The following is a 19,560-nucleotide window of genomic DNA, read 5'->3' as shown; positions in this document are numbered from 1 at the left end:
AACAGGGGACTGTTTGCCATGGGAATGGTCAGCTGTGAGGTGGGACCTGAGAGCAGTCTGTGTGCTTAACGATGGGTAAGTGAATGTAGAATGTCAGCTGGAACTTGTGTGAGAAAGGATGAAAGAGTTGTAAAAAGGGGTGAAGAGGTGTTCAATTGACCAAGTGTGCGGCTGTTTCTAGGAAGCAGGCTCAGTGTCTGAGTGTAGAACAGGTGTTGGTAGCTCCTCAAGTACATTTGTGTAGGTAATAGATCTGCAAACTCCACATCGCAGATTTCTTCATTTAAAAGAATTTAAAAGGTACATTTAAATGCTACCACGCAGTTCACCTAAAACCAGATTCCATCTTAGCAGAGATAAGGTGCTGGATTCTGTGCTAGAGTTGTCTTGTGCCATGTTACTTTAGCGATAGGCACTATCTGCAATGGCTGGGTACGCATAGGTGTGTTGTGGGAGTATTGGGTCATTGCTCAAATCAGTCAGACAGGGCCGTCCTTACCCATGCGCAAACTATGCAGCTGCATAGGGCACCAGGAAATTAAATTTCCTGGTGCCCTGTGCAGCTGCGTGCTACTCCAGTGGCCAGCCTGAACCTCTGGCCAGCTAAGCCGGCCAGGAAAGCTGCTCCTGCCCTGCGCCAACTCCACCCCTTCTCCATAGCCTGCTCCCCACCTCTTCCCACCCCTGCTCCACCGCCCCCCCACTCCACCCCTTCCCCGAGCTGTGTCCTGGGGGACTGCAGCAAGGGTCGGGTGCGCCCTGCTCTCACCAGGTGGTGGGAAATGAAGTGACCCGGCCCCAGCCTGCTCCACTCTGGCGGCTCCCACCCACACCACTGGTGAATGCTAGGGGTTGGTTCCCCCCATGTCCCAAGGCTGGGAGCCAGGGAAACACAACGGAGGGGGCTGGGGCTGGGTCACTCCACTTCCCACCACCCTGTGAGTGCAGGGTCAGGCCCGCACTGCAATCACTGGGGGTCAGAAAGTGGAGTGAGTTGACCCCAACCTGCTCCGCTCCACTGGCTTGTGCTGGGGGGGTGCTTTTCCCCCTGCCCCCCAAGCCTGCTCCTTCCCCCCACAGACTGGATACAGCCCCCCACCACCACAGAGGCCTGGGGCCAGACCCCCGTGGAGTCTTGGGGCCATCCCCCCCGGGGGGGGCTGTGTAGGGCACCACAATGTCTAGGGACAGCCCTGCAGTCAGATTTAGGGTTACACTGGTGAGTACCTTATCTCTATATTGCCTGGGTATTACAAGTTTGAGTTTTGCTGATCTCTCTTCTGGAAGGGCACTAGACACCTTGGGGCAACCTTAAATCCTGTGTTCATATAGTTTTTTGGAGGTGAATTTCCTAGCTCTTAACCCAGAGCGATGTTGGCTGGAGGAATTTGTGGCCTTTTAGGCAGTTGTGGGTCTCAAGCAGGTTTGCAATGCAAGGCACAGAGAAGTGCCATGGTCTTACCCAAGGTCACCCAGCAGGTCTGTGGCAGAGCCAGGAATTATCCCCGTCCAGTGCTCTCTCCACGTAGGTGCTGGGAGATTGTGAAGCTGCTCCCATCTCCTGTACTTTTTGTTGCAGTGGAATGGGAATAATGGTTATACTTTCAAATGTCTCTCTCCTTCTCCACCTCCTCCTTCCGCCACCAGTTCCAGCTCCGCCTCCCCTTCTTTCAAGTGTTTGTCATGTTGGTAACAGAGCCAGTGAGAGAAATCTCTGACATGGTCTGTTCCCCAAGATCTTGACAGTTTAATCATATGGTGGTTACGGTACCTAAAGTACATGAGAGAAGATGATGTTTGTCTCTCTCTCCTCCTCCACCTCCTCCTCCTGCCGCCACTTCCTGTTCAGCCTTCCCTTCTTGTCCATACCCTCCAGCCCTCTGTTAGCACTGTAGAAGCAAGTAGCTGTCTCCTGTCCTAGGCTGCTGCACACACATATTACAGGCAGCAGCAGCAGCATACAATATGGTGCATGCCACCTTGGTGATGCAGCCTGAGCTGCACACTGAGCAGGGCCTCTCACTGCTACTTCCAGCTGGGCCTCCTGCCCCTGGTCCAGCCATGCCCTAGCTCTGCCCAGTCTGCTCCTCCTCCAAACAGGCCCCCTCCCCTATACATTCTGGCCCGTCCCTTCACATCATAAACAGGTGACATGTGCCTTTAAACTATTCATATTTTGGATTTCAGATGATTAAATTTGTGTTACCTTCAGTTTCACCCTCTCCCTCAGTCCCCTCTCCCCCACCTCCCAGTTTCAGTTGTTTGGTGGTGCCTTGGATGGTTTTCCATTGATAGTTTGGGAGGGAGGAAGGCTGGTCACTTGATCCTTGTGTTACCTTGCCAGCTGACTAGTGAGAAGTGATGACTCCCTCTTGGGTGGATGGGCCAATCCCGGGGCCCATTAGCTCTCGGTGATTTATTTTCCATTCCAAGTCCATAAAGTAGATTTTCAATATAAATGCTTTGTTCCTTACATAGAATTATAGAATATCATGGTTGGAAGGGACCTCAGGAGGTCATCTAGTCCAACCCCCTGCTCAAAGCAGGACCAATCCCCAACTAAATTATCCCAGCCAGGGCTTTGTCAAGCCTGACCTTAAAAACCTCAAAGGAAGGAGATTCCACCACCTCCCTAGGTAACGCATTCCAGTGCTTCACCACCCTCCTAGTGAAAAAGTTTTTCCAAATATCCAAACTAAACCTCCCCCACTGCAACTTAGACCATTACTCCTTGTTCTGTCATCTGCTACCACTGAGAACAGTCTAGATCCATCCTCTTTGGAACCCTCTTTCAGGTAGTTGAAAGCAGCTATCAAATCCCCCCTCATTCTTCTCTTCTGCAGACTAAACAATCCCAGTTCCCTCAGCCTCTCCTCATAAGTCATGTGTTCCAGTCCCCTCATCATTTTTGTTGCCCTCTGCTGGACTCTTTCCAATTTTTTCACATCCTTCTTGTAGTGTGGGGCCCAAAACTGGACACAGTACTCCAGATGAGGCCTCACTAATGTAGAATAGAGGCAAACGATCACATCCCTCGATCTGCTGGCAATGCCCCTACTTATACAGCCCAAAATGCCATTGGCCTTCTTGGCAACAAGGGCACACTGTTGACTCATATCCAGCTTCTCGTCCACTGTAACCCCTAGGTCCTTTTCTGCAGAACTGCTGCCAAGCCATTCGGTCCCTAGTCTGTAGCGGTGCATGGGATTCTTCCGTCCTTAGTGCAGGACTCTACACTTGTCCTTGTTGAACCTCATCAGATTTCTTTTGGCCCAATCCTCTAATTTACCTAGGTCCCTAGATATCTTATCCCTACCCTCCAGCGTATCTACCTCTCCTCCAGTTTAGTGTCATCTGCAAACTTGCTGAGGGTGCAGTCCACGCCATCCTCCAGATCATTAATGAAGGTATTGAACAAAACCGGCCCCAGGACTGACCCTTGGGGCACTCTGCTTGATACCGACTGCCAACTAAACATGGAGCCATTGATCACTACCTGTTGAGCCTGACAATCTAGCCAATTTTCTATCCACCTTATAGTTCATTCATCCAGCCCATACTTCTTTAATTTGCTGGCAAGAATACTGTGGGAGACCGTGTCAAAAGCTTTGCTAAAGTCAAGGAACAACACTTCCACTGCTTTCCCCTTATCCACAGAGCCAGTTATCTCCTCATACAGGGCAATTAGATTACTCAGGCATGACTTGGCCTTGGTGAATCCATGCTGACTGTTCCTGATCACTTTCCTCTCCTCTAAGTGCTTCAGAATTGATTCCTAGAGGACCTGCTCCATGATTTTTCCAGGGACTGAGGTGAGGCTGACTGGCCTGTAGTTCCCAGGATCCTCCTTCTTCCCTTTTTTAAAGATGGGCACTACATTAGCCTTTTTCTAGTCGTCCGGGACCTCCCCCGATCGCCATGAGTTTTTAAAAATAATGGCCAATGGCTCTGCAATCACATCCGCCAACTCCTTTAGCACTCTCGGATGCAACGCATCCGGCCCCATGGACTTGTGCATGTCCAGCTTTTCTAAATAGTCCCGAACCACTTCTTTCTCCACAGAGGGCTGGTCACCTCCTCCCCAGGCTGTGCTGCCCAGTGCAGTAGTCTGGGAATTGACCTTGTTCGTGAAGACAGAGGCAAAAAAAGTATTGAGTACAGTAGCTTTTTCCACATCCTCTGTCACTAGATTACCTCCCTCATTTAGTAAGGGGCCCACACTTTCCTTGACTTTCTTCTTGTTGCCAACATACCTGAAGAAACCCTTCTTGTTACTCTTAACATCTCTTGCTAGCTGCAACTCCCAAGTGTGATTTGGCCTTCCTGATTTCACTCCTGCATGCCTGAGCAATATTTTTATACTCCTCCCTGGTCATTTGTCCAATCTTCCACTCCTTGTAAGCTTCTTTTTTGTGTTTAAGATCAGCAAGGATTTCACTATTAAGCCAATCTGGTCGCCTGCCATATTTACTACTCTTTCTACACATCAGGATGGTTTGTCCCGGTAACCTCAATACGGATTCTTTAAAATACAGCCAGCTCTCCTGGACTCCTTTCCCCCTCATGTTATTCTCCCAGGGGATCCTGCCCATCAGTTCCCTGAGGGAGTCAAAATCTGCTTTTCTGAAGTCCAGGGTCCGTATTCTGCTTCTCTCCTTTCTTCCTTGTGTCAGGATCCTGAACTCGACCATCTCATGGTCTCTGCCTCCCAGGTTCCCATCCACTTTTGCTTCCCCTACTCATTCTTCCTGGTTTGTGAGCAGCAGGTCAAGAAGAGCTCTGCCCCTAGTTGCTTCCTCCAGCTCTTGTACTAGGAAATGGTCCCCTACATTTTCCAAAAACTTCCTGCATTGTCTGTGCACCGCTGTGTTGCTCTCCCAGCCGATATCAGGATGATTGAAGTCTCCCTTGAGACCCATGGCTGCAATCTAGTAACTTCTGTTAGTTGCCGGAAGAAAGTATCGTCCACCTCATCTCTCTGGTCCAGTGGTCTACAGCAGACTCCCACCACTACGTCACCCTTGTTGCTCACACTTCTAAACTTAATCCAGAGACTCTCAGGTTTTTCTGCAGTTTCATACCGGAGCTCTGAGCAGTCACACTGCTCCCTTACATACAATGCAACTCTCCCAGCTTTTCTGGCCTCCCTGTCCTTCCTGAACAGTTTATATCCATCCATGACAGTACTCCAGTCATGTGAGTTATCCCACCAAGTCTCTCTTATTCCAATCACATCATAATTCCTTGACTGTGCCAGGACTTCCAGTTCTCCCTGCTTGTTTCCCAGGCTTCGTGCATTTATGTATAGGCACTTGAGATAACTCGCTGATCGTTCCTCTTTCTCAGTATGAGGCAGGAGCCCTCCCCTTTCGCGCTTTCCTGCTCGTGCTTCACCCCCCTGTATCCCACTTCCCCACTTACCTCAGGGCTTTGGTCTCCTTCCCCCGGTGAACCTAGTTTAAAGCCCTCCTCAATAGGTTAGCCAGCCTGCTCGCAAAGATGCTCTTCCCTGTCTTTGTTACATATGACCTATACGTTGATCTCTCAGTCATTATGCGTCTTGACCAGTTATGTGCTTTCTGTAGACACCTCACATGACCATCCTCCAAGGGATGTGTTTGGTGTGATGGGTTTGTCAGGTGAGAGCTGCTGGCAAAGACAAAATGACCCTTTGCCAAGGGATCTCTGTGTCACTGTCTGACCCCCGTAGGCCAGGGAGAGGACAACTTTCTGCCAATGGCCTTCACGATGGGTGCTGAGTTCACCTCAGTGTCCCTCGTTCCCTCTCCATTTCCGTTCTCGGAGTGCTGTCTGGGATGCTGACCAGCTTCCTGCTCCCCAGGCCACCGCATATCTACTCCATGTGCCAGGCTCATGGCAGCCCCCAGTGAGAAGACATCCAGCCCATCAAACTGGTGCCAAACTCCTGGGCCTTGGGCCTTCTGGGCTGCAACTCTATGAGTCCGATTTCTCCCTGCTACAGGGGTGTGCCCTTCTAGTGTGTCAGGCTCAACCCTCTGGCTGAGGCCTTGGGACACTTTCTTCCTCTCTCGGGTACCAGGTGAAACTGCAAAAGAGCCAACTGCTGGCAAACAAGGGTAAATAAAGGAACAAAAAAGAAAAGAAAAAGGGGAAAACAACTGTGTGAAGTCAAGAGCAGAACAACAGTCTTTTGTCTTCTTTAACATCCCATAATAGTAATAGTTTAACATCCCATAACATCTCGTGTTGATGGATCTTTCCTGCCAGGCAGCATTTAATGCTGTCTGTTGCCAATCAGCACTTCACATAGTTAAAGTCTCCGTCCTGCCTGGTGATTTGCATAGCCACAGAAGCTCACAATGCAACTGGTTCAGTTGTTCACAGACATGCTGGAAGGGCATAACATGGGGGGTCCCGCGTGGATCAGTTCTGGATTCGGTTCTGTTCAATATCTTCATCAATAATTTAGATAATGGCATAGAGAGTACACTTACAAAGTTTGTGGATGATACCAAGCTGGGAGGGTTTGCAAGTGCTTTGGAGGACAGGATTAAAATTCAAATGATCTGGACAGACTAGAGAAATGGTCTGAAGTAAATAGGATGAAATTCAATAAGGACAAATGCAAAGTACTTCATTTAGGAAGGAACAATGAGTTGCAACACATGCAAAATGGGAAATGACTGCCTAGGAAGGAGTACTGCGGAAAGGGATCAGGGGGTCATAGTGGACCACAAGCTTAATATGAGTCAACAGTGTAACACTATTGCAAAAAAAAAACAAAACCCAAACATCATCTGGGATGTATTAGGAGGAGTGTTGTAAGCAAGAGACGAGAAATAATTATTTCACTCTACTCCACAATGATTAGGCCTCAACTGGAGCATTGTGTCCAGTTCTGGGAGCCACATTTCAGGATAGATGTAGACAAATTGGAGAAATTCCAGAGAGGAGCAACAGAAATGATTAAAGGTCTAGAAAACATGAGCTATGAGGGAAGATTGGAAAAAAATGGGCTTATTAAGTCTGGAGAAGAGAAGACTGAGAGGGGACATGATCACAGTTTTCAGGTACATAAAAGGTGGTTACAAGGAGGAGGGAGAAAATTTGTTCTTCTTAACCTCTGAGGATAGGACAAGAAGCAATGGGCTTAAATCGCAGCAAAGGAGGTTTAGGTGGGAAATTAGGAAAACCTTCCTGTCAGGATGGTTAAGCACTGGAATAATTTGCCTAGGGCAGTTGTGGAAACTCCATCATTGGAGATTTTTAAGAGCAGGTTAGAAAACTCCTGTCAGAGATGATCTGGATAATACTGTGTCCTGCCATGAGTCCAGAGGACTGGACTAGATGACCTGTCGCGGTTCCTTCTCGTCCGATGATTCTATGATACTCAGATATTATTCCAGGCAGCAACTCACAAGCATTCAATAAAGTCTAAACACTAAACACATTCTTCTAATTCTCATCCCTGTTTTAACAATTCTAACACAGGGGAGCCAGACTGATTCCAGCTCTGCGTTTGTCCATGTTCAATTAAGACTTGGGAGCTTTTGCAAGAGCTAACACCTCATCTGCCAGTGTCACAGGCAGGATGGGCAGGGATGGTGTCTTTAGCCTCTGTTTGCCAGAAGCTGGGAATGGGTGACAGAGGATGGATCACTTGATGATTCCCTGTTCTGTTCATTCCCTCTGATGAACCTGGCATTGGCCACTGAGCTAGATGGACCATTGGTCTGACGCAGTGGGCTGTTCTTATGTTCACAGTCTCTATCAGGAGTATCTACTCCTTTTGACTCACTGGGGAGCAACAGAAAGAAACAAGGTGTGCTGAGGCAAGAAAGCCCAGTCTCAGAGCCCCAGGGTTCACGCTTGCCAAAAGCTAAAACTAGGCCCATCCCATGAAAGGGGGCACTCCCAGGAGAGACTATATAAAGGCTTGAGCATCAAACAACTTTGTAAACCTGAGACAGCTGTCTTGGGGACAATGACAGGAAGAATCCCGCAAAGTGACTCCTTTGATTCTGCTTTTCTCTGGCCGTTGGTTCAGAGACTCTGTTACTGGAAAGGTTTCACCATGTCTCAGAGGGTTACACCCTGGTGGGAGGGGGCTAGGCCTGTACTGGAATAAGGTCACTTTGTGCTTCACAGTGTGGCAGAACCTAGAATGTCTATTAGCAGGGAAAAATCCTGGGGGGAATCGGCATGTGGAATGGACAAAAACCCCATCTGAATTCTCTCCCGTTGCCCTTCTTACCCTGGCAGACTACAGAATAACGTCCACGTTTCACCCCAGATCGTCCCCACCTCCCAGCGGGAAGGAAATGGCTTCAATGGAGCTGGCTCAGGTAAGGGATTATGAGGGAGCTGGTGGTGGGTCCTCCTTGGAGGGAGAGGAGCAGTAAATGCATAGGAGGGTGGGAGCTGCTAGGGGTGGTGGGAGGCAGTCTGGTGGGCTTCTGGGAACCACTGTGCCCTCTAACCCTCAGGCCAGGCTGACCCTTCTCACACTGCTTTACTGGAGATTCAGCCAGCCTCTCCAAGCCCTATTATCACCCAACACGACAGCAGGTGGCAGCATGCACCCAACTAAGCTACCTGAGTGCTTTACCTAAGCCACTCAAGGACAGATAGAAGACAACAGCCAATTTCCCAGCTCCCCAACCTTGCACACCTGCTGTAGTATAAATCCAGAATTATTTCCTCGTATTGTGCACAGGGATCTCTATAATGTGAGCTCATTAATATAGTGACCTTCCCCTTGATATGGGAAAGGTATGCACAACAAGCTTGAGCTAACCAAGCTGGGATTTTCCCCAGACACTTCACTCAAAATACACTGGTTCAGATAAAGCATAAAAGAAATTTATTAGCTACAGAAAGATTTTAAGTGACTGCCATTGTTAGGATTCATTTTGTACTTAATATACTTTGAATAACTTCCTTCTTATTTTCATTGATTGGTCGTTGATTTCTGATAGCTTCCCTTATCAATTTTCTATAATTCTGACCTTCTAACTTATATTCTTTACTATTGACTTCCCCTTTCTTCCATATATTTTATTGGGAGAGTGTTGGGATTCCTACCAAGGGTCTGTCTCTGGGCACTGCTGGAGGCTCCATGTCCTATAATCAAGCTCTGGCTGGTAGGATGTGATAACTGTGAAAACCCTGCCTCCATCTGTCAGCTGGGAGACACAAGGGTTCTCTCTTTCTACCCTCACTCTGAGGCCTCCTGGCTGCTCTAAGCAAGGTGGGGGTGGGACTCTGTTAACATGTGCCTCCCGGAGCTTCCATTTACCTGGTGCTGCTGTTCCCTGAATAGTGGGGTTGTGAGTGGGGCAGCAGGTACTGAGTGTTGGACTCTTGCTCTTTCAGGGGCTGGTGACTTTCGAGGAGGTGGCTGTGTATTTCACCAGGGAAGAGGGGGCTTTGCTGGACCCCCCTCAGAGAGCCCTCTACAGAGAAGTCATGCAGGAGAACTATGAGACGGTGGTCTTGCTGGGTAAGGAGTCCTGTCCCCTCTGTTATTAGAAGCTGTGGGGTCTCTAAAGAACCTGAGTAGTAATAACTTTATACCTTTATTCATCATACAAGTTTTGACAAGTTTTCTTGCCCCCCGTTTGTTGCCTTATCTCCCACCCACTAGTATAATTTTTGGACATGTGCCTTTTTGGTGCCGTCAGTCATTTTAAAATTGCATTTAATGTATCCTTATTGGCTACATTAATAACTACATTAATAACTGTAGCTTTCATGCCTTTTCCTCATTTTAAGAGGAAAATATGCTGCCTGTAGAATTCTAAATTGAGTAAATAGGTGTATGGCTCATGCATGGCTTGTGTGACAATCCGATGAGCTCCTTTTTTGATAGGAGAGCGTATAAAGTTGCCATTCAGGACTCCACAGGTGAAGGGAGAACAGAGCTGTGGGAGGGGAGGAGAAGGGGGGGAGTAGATAATTCTGGGGTACCAGGACACGGGGAGGGTGTGTGCAGGGTTAAAGCTAAGAAGCAGCAGGGAGGGATGAGGTAGTGAGAGATGAGGAGGGAACACAAGAAGCTCCCAAGGTGCCGGGAGGTGGTGCCAGCTGAGAGTAATGGGAAGAAGGGGAGGGGAATGTGGAGGAAGGACACCCAGGAAGTGGGCTGGGTGGGTCAGTGGGATGGAGGAGAGGTCTGGGGATCTAGAGCTGTGGGGGATCCCAGACCTTTAACCCCAAATCCCTGCCCAGGCCTTGTTGCTTTAGAGCCTACACTCCAGTTTTATTTCTGTTTAGTTTCACTTCATTATACATTTTCCCCCAAAATATTATTATTGTAACTCTTAAGCTCCCTCCACCACTTATTCACCCCTCCCCTACCATATAACCTCCCCATCTCTGTGCACAGCGACCCTGGCCACCGATCCCCAGTCCTTGCTGCATTTCTCCCTCCCATAGCAGGGCCGCTACCCAGGCACAAATGGGCACTTTGTTGATGATGCCACAGGCTGGTGGTGTAGCCGCTACAAGTATTACACCTGTCAGATTATGTATTGGGGTGTGTAGGCTGCATGGTCGTCCCGCCTTATCACTCTCTGAGGGAGACCAAGCCTCCTCACTGTCACATACCTGTAAAGGTGAGGTCAAAAGGAGGGAATTAGCTGCACTTAGTGTCCCATCCTTCCAGCCAGGCAGAGCAATAGAGAAGTCTATGAGCCCCAGGCCCTCGGTCCGGGCACGGCAGCAAACGATTAGTAAACTCTGACCTGCAATGAGGGCAGAGCGGTTAAGCATTCTGCAAGCCCAGGTAAAATCGAGCACCAGCACAGTCTAGGGGCTCAGGGAAGGGTGAGCACTAACAGAGGCCTCCTTGGCTAATATGGGGAGGCTGCCACCCCAGGAGTGGGACGGCAGGGGGACATGGGCCCAGCCGACTCCACCACGTCCCAGCCCAGGTCCCTAGCGGTGGTGGAATGGTCATCCATTGTGGGGATCTGCCCCACAGCATGCTCACCTAGAATTAGGCCCGCACTTAACCAGATGGTTGTCTAGTTCCCCCAGGCTACTTTCCACATCCCCTGGGTTTGGTACCTCTATTACATGGGGGTCCTCTGTCTTCTCGGGCAGCTCTGGCAAGTCCTCAGGTAGCATCCCCAGCAGATCCTCGGCATCTCGGTCAGCCAGCAGCCCGGAGAGATTTGGCCAGTCCCCAGGCAGCAGCCCAAGCAGCTGCCTAGTCTCTCGGTTGGCCAACAGCCTGGGGAGATCTGGCCAGCCCTCAGCCCCGTGGGGATCCTCTTCAGGTTCCAGCAGCCAGTGGGATGCATCTGTCTCCCTTGGCAGCTCCTGCCCAACTGAACTGCAGGACCCGCCTTTTGTACTTCTGCTTCCTGTCCGCCCTTCTGCTTCTGGCATGGCAGATGTGGCTCTTCTGGTTCTGCCCACCACGGGATGTGTTGCGGTCCTTCCCTGTTACTCTCTGAATGTGGCCACACCTCCTTGTTACAGGCTACTCAAAGTTAATGGAGGAGATTAAATTTGGTGAAACACACAGGGAAACTTGATTTAATACAGACAGTTATAATTGAAATCATAAGCAAGGATCAATATACATAATGATTAGAGTAAGATAATTATAGGGAAGAGAGTCCTGCATTGTTCATACTCACCATCTTGCATTGTGCATACTTACAACTTACAGACATCATTGGAAACAAAGATCGAAGGGCAGGTGAGCCCATGAGAAGGGAGGTGCTGATTCAGTTTACACTGTCTCAGGAACCCAACAAACCTGAAAAAATGGTAACTGGGTGAGGTATTTTATGCCCTTCCTTATGGTAATAGTACAGATATATATGATATTTTCTCCTTTACCCTGGAGTGATAATGTCACTAGTTGCCCCTATCCATATGTGGCCTTTGGTTCATCACATCTGTCACCTTGCCATCACATTTTTCATTTTGCTGGTGTGTTCTACCTTTCCCATCATTCTGTGTTTTCTTGTCTGTTTAGATTTTAAATTCTTCAGGGCATGGACCATTTACTAGTCTGTGGTTTGTACCTAGCCTAGCACAGTGGGGATCCATTCTTAGGCCTTGTCTACACGACACAGTTTTGTTGACAAATGTCAGCTTCGTCGACAAAACAGTGGAGGTGTACACTCTGCAGCGCTCCTGCTGTTTTGACTCGCCTGTTATGCCAACATAATAAAGCCACCTCGACAAGAGACATAGAACTTTCTTAGACGAAGTTAGAGCGGTGCAGAGTCAGTGTAGACACTGTGCTCTCTTATATCACCCTAAGTAGCCTCCAGGAGGTATCCCACAATGCCCATGATGACCGCTCTGGTCAGCAGTTTGAACTCCACTGCCCTGCAGGTATACAGGCATGCATCCCTCCCATTTAAAGCCCCAGGAAATTTTGAAATTCCTCTTCCTATTTGTTCGGTGTGGAGAGTTCTCATTGCAAATTCCCAACTGACCATGGCGGCTTTCCTCAGCAAATGCGCTCCTACCTGGAGTACACTGGAATTGTTGGGTCTCTGAGGAGAGGAGGCTCTGCGGCTGCAGCTCTGATCCAGCCCTAGGTACTTTGATACCTACGGGCAGATTGCTCATGGCATGAAGGAGAAAGGCCGTGAAAGGAACATGCAGCTGTGCCATGCTAAGATCAAGGAGCTGAAGCAGGCCTACTGGAAGCAAGGGAGGCAAATCATTGCTCTGGTGCAGCTCCACACACCTTCCACTTCCACAATGAGCTTCACGCCGTCCCAAAATTGGGATATGCATGCCATCTGTCGACCCATCACGGTTAGGGAGTCCCGTTGCCAAAAAGACATCCACTATTTCCTGTTCATTGTTCAGAGTCACCGTCCTTCATAGCAGGAGGCAATTAATAGCCCTGCACACTTTTGCATCATCACAACCCCCACAGTGGACTTCCTAACTCCGAACTGATTTGCAACTGACTGATAGCAGTCTGGAATTGCCAGCTTCCACAAAGCAATCACCACTCGCTTCTCCACCTTGAGGGCAGCTCTCATTCTGATGTTCTCGCACTGCAGGGCAGGGGCCAGCTCCGCACACAGTTCCAGGAAGGTGGCTTTGTGCATCAGAAAATTCTGCACCCACTATTCATCATCCTATACATGCATAACGATGCGATCCCATCGGTCAGTGCTGGTTTCCTGAGCCCAGAAGCGATGGTCCACCATGTGCAGCTGCTCCAACATCAATCTTGAATTGTTTCTTTCCATGGCACGCTGCAGGGCAGGCACCACGGATTCACTTTCAGATTTGCAGCTCATGAAATACTGCAGGATCAGTGGCGTGTTCGTGACACGCATCACAAAACTAAACAGCAGTGCAGGATCCATGCTTTTAGGCAGATATGGTGGGTGTACAGTTTACATGGGTTGTTCAACTGAACTGGAAGCCCACAGAATGATGGGATGGAGAACACGGCATCATGGGCGAGTGAGCCCGCCCCCATGATGCACTGCAATCCATTCCCAGAACTCCTAGCTACAGAAGGCGGTGAGTTGCACAGTGGGATAGTTACCCACAGTGCACTGCTCACTCTCTCGATGCTAGGGCACCAACTGTGGGCTCACTTCACGGACACAAGGAGTACTGCATGAACGTGCACAAATGATGTAATTATGGTGGTTTATGATCATCAACGTAACTTAAGTCAACTTAACTCTGTAGTGTAGACATAGTCTCACTTGACCCTTAGTCACAAAGGTAATAAACATGGTTAATAATAATAATAACTATCCTGCCACTTTGAGGCAAGAGATCTGGCCTTAGGATGTTACTGCTTAAAAATGAGCTTAGGGTTAATCTTTGTGACAAGTATCCCACAAATCTCAATGATCTCACTTCTTTTCTTTGCCTTGAGTAGGGTTTCCAGTTTCCAAACCTGATGTGATATTCCAGATGGAACGAGGGGAAGAGCCATGGGTCCCAGACCTTCAGGGCTCTGAGAAAGAAGCGCTCCTGAGAGCTGCCTGCACAGGTGAGGAATTGGTTAAACCAACTCAAAAAGTGTCTGGGAATGCAGGAAATATTTGGGATGCCCTACAAAGACCTTGTGAGCTCTCCGAGTTCAGGATTGTTCCCAGCAGATGTGGAATCTTTATGGAAGATGTCACTCAGGGCTTCCCTCCTATTCTGACTGACAACTGGCAGCAGGTTGCTCCATGATCTCGCTTTCCCCTGAGAGTTCTAGTGAGATGTGGACCCAGAACTGATCCCTTCCTCTCTTCTCTGGGGAAGGGATTGGGGAAAATCAGCTCCTGATAAGTTTGATCTCTCCCACAGATATTTTGGTTTATTGGCTCTTTTTTCCATTCCTCTCTCTGAGATTTCCTTTCTTTCTGGTGCAGGGAGTGACCTATGTCTAGATTCTCTCTGTCTCCCATCAGGAGATGGTATGATGAGTGAGAATGAGGAGGATAATCCTCAGGAGGAAGATGCTGACCAAGTAAAACCACATGGAACGTTATCAGGAAGATCCAAAGGGAATATTTGCAGGAATTGGGCACACCCAGAAAAAGCAAAGAGACAGCACAGGCCAGAGAAAAAGTTCAGTAGCCAGTCAGACCCTGATACTCATGAGAGAATCAACTTGGAAGAGACACACTACACATGCCATGAGTGTGAGAAAAGCTTCAATCACCGGTCTGCCTTCATAACACATCAGAGAATCCACACTGGAGAGCGACCCTACACCTGCCCTGAGTGTGGGAAACGCTTTCGGCATGGCTCAACCCTTATTAGACATCAGCGGATCCACACTGGAGAGACACCTTACACATGCTCTGAGTGCGGGAAAAGCTTCAGTCACCGGTCTGCCTTTATAACACATCAGAGAATCCACACTGGAGAGCGACCCTACACCTGCCCTGAGTGTGGGAAAAGCTTCAGGCATAGCTCAGCCCTCATCACACATCAGAGAATCCACACGGGAGAGAGGCCCTACACATGCCTTGAGTGCGGGAAAAGCTTCAGTGATAGCTCAGGCCTTATCACACATCAGAGAATCCACACCGGTGCGACGCCCTACACGTGCCCTGAGTGCGGGAAAAGCTTCAGTCGGAGCTCAGCTGTTCTCACACATCAGAGAATCCACACTGGCGAAACACCTTACATGTGCCCTGAGTGTGGAAAAAGCTTCAGTCAGAACTCAACCCTTCTTAGACATCAGAAAATCCACACCGGAGAGACACCCTACACGTGCCCTGAGTGCGGGAAAAGATTCAGTCGGAGCTCATACCTTATCACACATCAGAGAATCCACACCAGAGAGACGCCCTACACGTGCCCTGAGTGTGGGAAAAGCTTCAGTCAGAGGTCAAACCTTATTAGACATCAGAAAATCCACGTGGGAGAGACACCCTACACTTGCCCTGAGTGTGGTAAAAGCTTCAGTCAGAGGTCAAACCTTATTAGACATCAGAAAATCCACATGGGAGAGAACTGTAATAAATGCCTTGACTAGGGCTGGCCAAAGATTTTTTTTTTTTAAAGTCACATTTGCTAGTTCCCACATAGCGATCTTCGCACCATGTTCACCAAGGCCTCTCAGCTCCCCCAGATGAGTTGTCTGCTTCTGCCTTTTGCAGCTCACCCTTCTTTGGGGTCAGTCCTGTGATCTTTTCTATCAACTCCTTTCCCTGTGAGTCGTAGGAGTGTGTGTCCCTCCTGCCAGGAATGTTAACCAGCTCCAGGTGGGGGAGAGAGGTTTGATCTGAACAAGCTACCCAGAGGCAAAAACTACCTGTCCTTACATCCACTAGGATTGTACGTGGAGTTAGCTACTCAAGTTAATAATCTTGGTGTACAAACACAACTAAAGTTGCAGTGCAGATGTCACCCAGGTGCAGTGTTTGGCATTAGCTTTTCCCTTGACCTGACCTAAACTCCATCAATTTTTCCTAGTCTAAACAAACCCTGAGCATCACAGTTCTACTCTTACCCCATTTCAAAGCAATTGTCTGTTTCCCCGTTTGGGGACAAATTGTCTCATTCCCAGTTCGCTCTCATGTTGCTTCAGGTTGTGCTGGAGAGCAGAAATCTTTTCTATCATTTTCCTCACCTAAAATATATTGAACTATAACAAAGATCAGGAACAGGAGTAGGGAAAAAATGTCGTTTCACCCTCTGTAACATCAGAAGAAGATACAATGAGTCAGAGGGATTCACTCCTTCTCCGTAACTATCATAATCCCCCCTCAACCCAGCTTTAGTTTCTGTGTCAGCCATAATAGTGTTTATTCTCCCCAAATGCAACCTCTCTGCCTCCCAGAATGTCATGTGTTAGCTGCTGTCTGTGCTAGGAGTCACACTTTGATTATCCATCAGTCTCACTGGGGCTGGAGGTTCACGTGTCACAGTGTTGGAGGGGAAATATGAATGGATTGTTCTGTGCTTTTAATCCCTGTTTCTGTCTATTGGCATAGCTGCTTCTGACCTTTCTCCTGCTGATCTGGGAGTTTTGTGTACAGATGGGAAGGCTGGCTGTTTTTCTCCATTATGATGCTAAAGTTCTTGTAAATTACATGACTTGATAATAATAAGGTGGTGTTGGGTGAAGAAGGTTTAAATGCATCAGAGGAGAAATCAGTGTGAGATTCTGTTCTTATTAAAAAGAACAGGAGGACTTGTGGCACTTTAGAGACTAACAAATTTATTTGAGGATAAGCTTTCGTGAGCTACAGCTCACTTCATTGGATGCATTCAGTGGATACAGACTAACACGGCTGCTACTCTGAATTCTGTTATTATTGTGAATCATCAGATATAACCTGCTCTGGAATTTCATTTTATCTGAAACCAAAAGTGTCTTATTACTCCTGGGGGAATTCTGCACCACTGCGCATATGCAGAATTCATGTCTGTCACGGAATTTTTTTTCCTGCAGAAAATACATTCTGTCTGAGAAGTGTTGCAATTCCACCTTTTTCCCGTCAAAGGCTAGTGTGACATCAGAACAGCCAGAAGCATGAATGCACCCCGCTGTTCTGGCACCACAGCAGCCTCTGGTGAGCAAAAGGTGAAACTGCGGCACTTCTCAGGCAGAAAGTATTTTCTGCGGGGAAAAAATTCTGTGTGCGAGCAGTAGTGCAGAATTCCCACAGGAGCAGACGTTAATCACAGCACCCTGCCCATTAAACCAGGTTAGGACAGAAGAGTGGGGCACACACGGCTGCTGCGGGGGGTCACAGACTGGGTTCAGAATGGCTAGTGGGAGGAAAAGACAGGGGCAGGGGCTCAGGAGTTAGTGGGGAGACAGCATTGAGCCAGAGGCTAAATGGGAGTGGGGGTGCAAGGCCACATGGGGACAGGGGAGAGGGGCTGCAGGGACACATGGGGATGGGGCGGGGTGCAGGGACAGGGGCAAATGTGCCTGACTGAATGGGAGCAGCTTGAGGTCAGTCAGGGTCAGCATGGGGAAGGGTCTCCCTAACATTCCCTCCCTCCCCCCCACAAATACCTGTTCCATACTTCTCCCACACACACCCAACAATCCTCCAAGGTCACTCCAGGCTCCTTCCCTTTCAGTTCCTCCATTACCCCTGACTCCCCCAAGCCTTTGCACTGCTTCTCAGGGGGTGGGAAATAAGTTTCTGTGTTGTTGCTTAAATGAAATACTCAAAGTTCTGTATTAATATGCCTAGTAAGGAACCTATTTGTCAGAAAAAATTACCAGAACTTTTTTTGTCTGTATTGTTACAGACATACTTGCTGATACGTATTTTGAAATAAATTACAAAAATAATTCAAATTGGCGTGATTATATTGTGTTATTTTGACAAATAAAATATGCAGAATTTTGCAGATTATTTTTTTTTTGGCTCAGAATTACTCCAGAAGTATCTTATGCCCCTCTGTGTTGTGGGTTTTTCTTTCCTGGATGCTATATGGTTACATAATTGTAGACCAAGCTGGATGAGCAAGCATCTCAGAGAGGTGATTAAGAAAAAGCAGAAAGCATATAGGGAGTGGAAGATGGGAGAGATCAGCAAGGAAAGCTGCCTTATTGAGGTCAGAACATGTAGGGATAAAGTGAGACAGGCTAAAAGTCAAGTAGAGTTGGACCTTGCAAAGGGAATTAAAACCAATAGTAAAAGGTTCTATAGCCATATAAATAAGAAGAAAACAAAGAAAGAAGAAGTGGGACTGCTAAACACTGAGGATGGAGTGGAGGTTAAGGATAATCTAGGCATGGCCCAATATCTAAACAAATACTTTGCCTCATTCTTTAATAAGGCTAATGAGGATCTTAGGGATAATGGTAGCATGACGAATGAGGATATGGAGGTAGATATTACCATATCTGAGGTAGAAGTGAAACTCGAACAGTTTAATGGGACTAAATTGGGGGGCCCAGATAATCTTCATCCAAGAATATTAAAAGAATTGGCACATGAAATTGCAAGCCCATTAGCAAGAATTTTTAATGAATCTGTAAACTCAGGGGTTGTACCGTATGACTGGAGAATTGCTAACATAGTTCCTATTTTTAAGAAAGGGGAAAAAAGTGACCCGGGTAACTACAGGCCTGTTAGTTTGACATCTGTAGTATGAGGCAAAGGACACTGCCCAACGCACGGTGGGGTTGGATTTTGCTTCTGGTTGCATGCTTTTGCCTGCTACTGCCCCAGCTCAGACCCTAGTGCAACCCCACCTCCAACCTGCTGGCAAATCGCCCAGACCTTGTCTGCAGCCACACACATGCAGGAGCAGCTTCCTTGCATCCTTGATTATCCTCAGGAGTGAGATATCAGCTGCAATCACTACTGCATGTGGAGAACGGTGCCGGTATTCAGTACAATAGCCCTATGCACTTATACCCCAGGGCTGTCTCCCCCTTCCCCACGCCTCAGGCCTTACTTACCGTGGCTGGGGCTCTGTGACTCCCAAGGGAAAGTGAGACAGCTGTTCTTGTAACTGGTTTGGCTCAAGGCGCATAAGTGTGCTGACAATAGCAGATCTGTCCATTGTTCGTTTCTTAAGCAGATGTAGCCTTGAGGGTCTCTTCACGCACACCGGTGGTGCAGCTTGGCCAGATAAGAAGGAGAAAGAAGAGGACTAAAGACGACACTTCCCAGGAGGTGCTGCAAGCCTCAGGTGCTTTGGATTGTGAGCAGACAGCTTGGAGGGTGGCAATGAAAGACAAAATTCAGAGGGAGCGTGAGGACAGGTATCATGGGCAGGAGGAGATGATAACGCTGCTCAGGGAGCAGACATGCTGCAACCTCAGACGGAACACATCCGCGCTTGCCTCCCCCTGCAGCCCATGGAGAACCACACTCCAGGACCTCCCTACACCCCTGCCCCCCACCCACACAACACTATCCATGTATCTTCTGGGGCCCAGCAGTACCCCAAGCACTCCAACCCGCAGGTGATTACACATAATGACACCTGCACATACACCCAGCTGTGTGAGCCTTGTTGGCATACATGCTTGTGAATCCCTTGTTCCTTCTCCTTTATAGATACTTTCCCCTGTATGTATGAAGTTTACCTCTGCGCTGGGATTATTTAGTCTGCAGAAGAGAAGAATGAGGGGGGATTTGATAGCTGCTT

The 19,560-nt window shown here is 48.3% G+C and overlaps 4 protein-coding genes across 7 annotated transcripts in view; 2 read left to right on the top strand and 2 right to left on the bottom strand.

Annotated features, from left to right (window-relative positions):
• Positions 1–17,763, top strand: part of LOC102933071 (zinc finger protein 300) — a 32,703-nt gene extending 14,940 nt beyond the window's left edge. For all 3 annotated transcript variants that reach the window (XM_043537482.1, XM_043537480.1, XM_043537481.1), the window contains 4 exons: positions 8,245–8,327; positions 9,358–9,484; positions 13,868–13,981; positions 14,352–17,763. In XM_043537482.1, coding sequence (XP_043393417.1) covers positions 8,304–8,327; positions 9,358–9,484; positions 13,868–13,981; positions 14,352–15,466 — 1,380 coding nt within the window. In that variant the 5' untranslated portion in view covers positions 8,245–8,303 and the 3' untranslated portion in view covers positions 15,467–17,763. The remainder of the gene's footprint in view (positions 1–8,244; positions 8,328–9,357; positions 9,485–13,867; positions 13,982–14,351) is intronic.
• The window catches only part of LOC102934530 (zinc finger protein OZF), a 1,287,564-nt gene that overhangs the window by 888,464 nt on the left and 379,540 nt on the right, over positions 1–19,560 (top strand).
• The window catches only part of LOC102930400 (zinc finger protein 501), a 1,110,025-nt gene that overhangs the window by 860,581 nt on the left and 229,884 nt on the right, over positions 1–19,560 (bottom strand). The gene's annotated exons all lie outside the window — the stretch shown is intronic.
• Positions 1–19,560, bottom strand: part of LOC102932398 (gastrula zinc finger protein XlCGF57.1) — a 135,386-nt gene that overhangs the window by 39,917 nt on the left and 75,909 nt on the right. The window lies entirely within an intron of this gene.

This window comes from Chelonia mydas, chromosome 28 (assembly GCF_015237465.2).
Source record: "Chelonia mydas isolate rCheMyd1 chromosome 28, rCheMyd1.pri.v2, whole genome shotgun sequence".
NCBI lineage: Eukaryota > Metazoa > Chordata > Testudines > Cheloniidae > Chelonia > Chelonia mydas.
The sequence above is the reverse complement of the archived record's forward strand: the minus strand, read 5'-3'. Positions and strand labels throughout refer to the sequence as shown.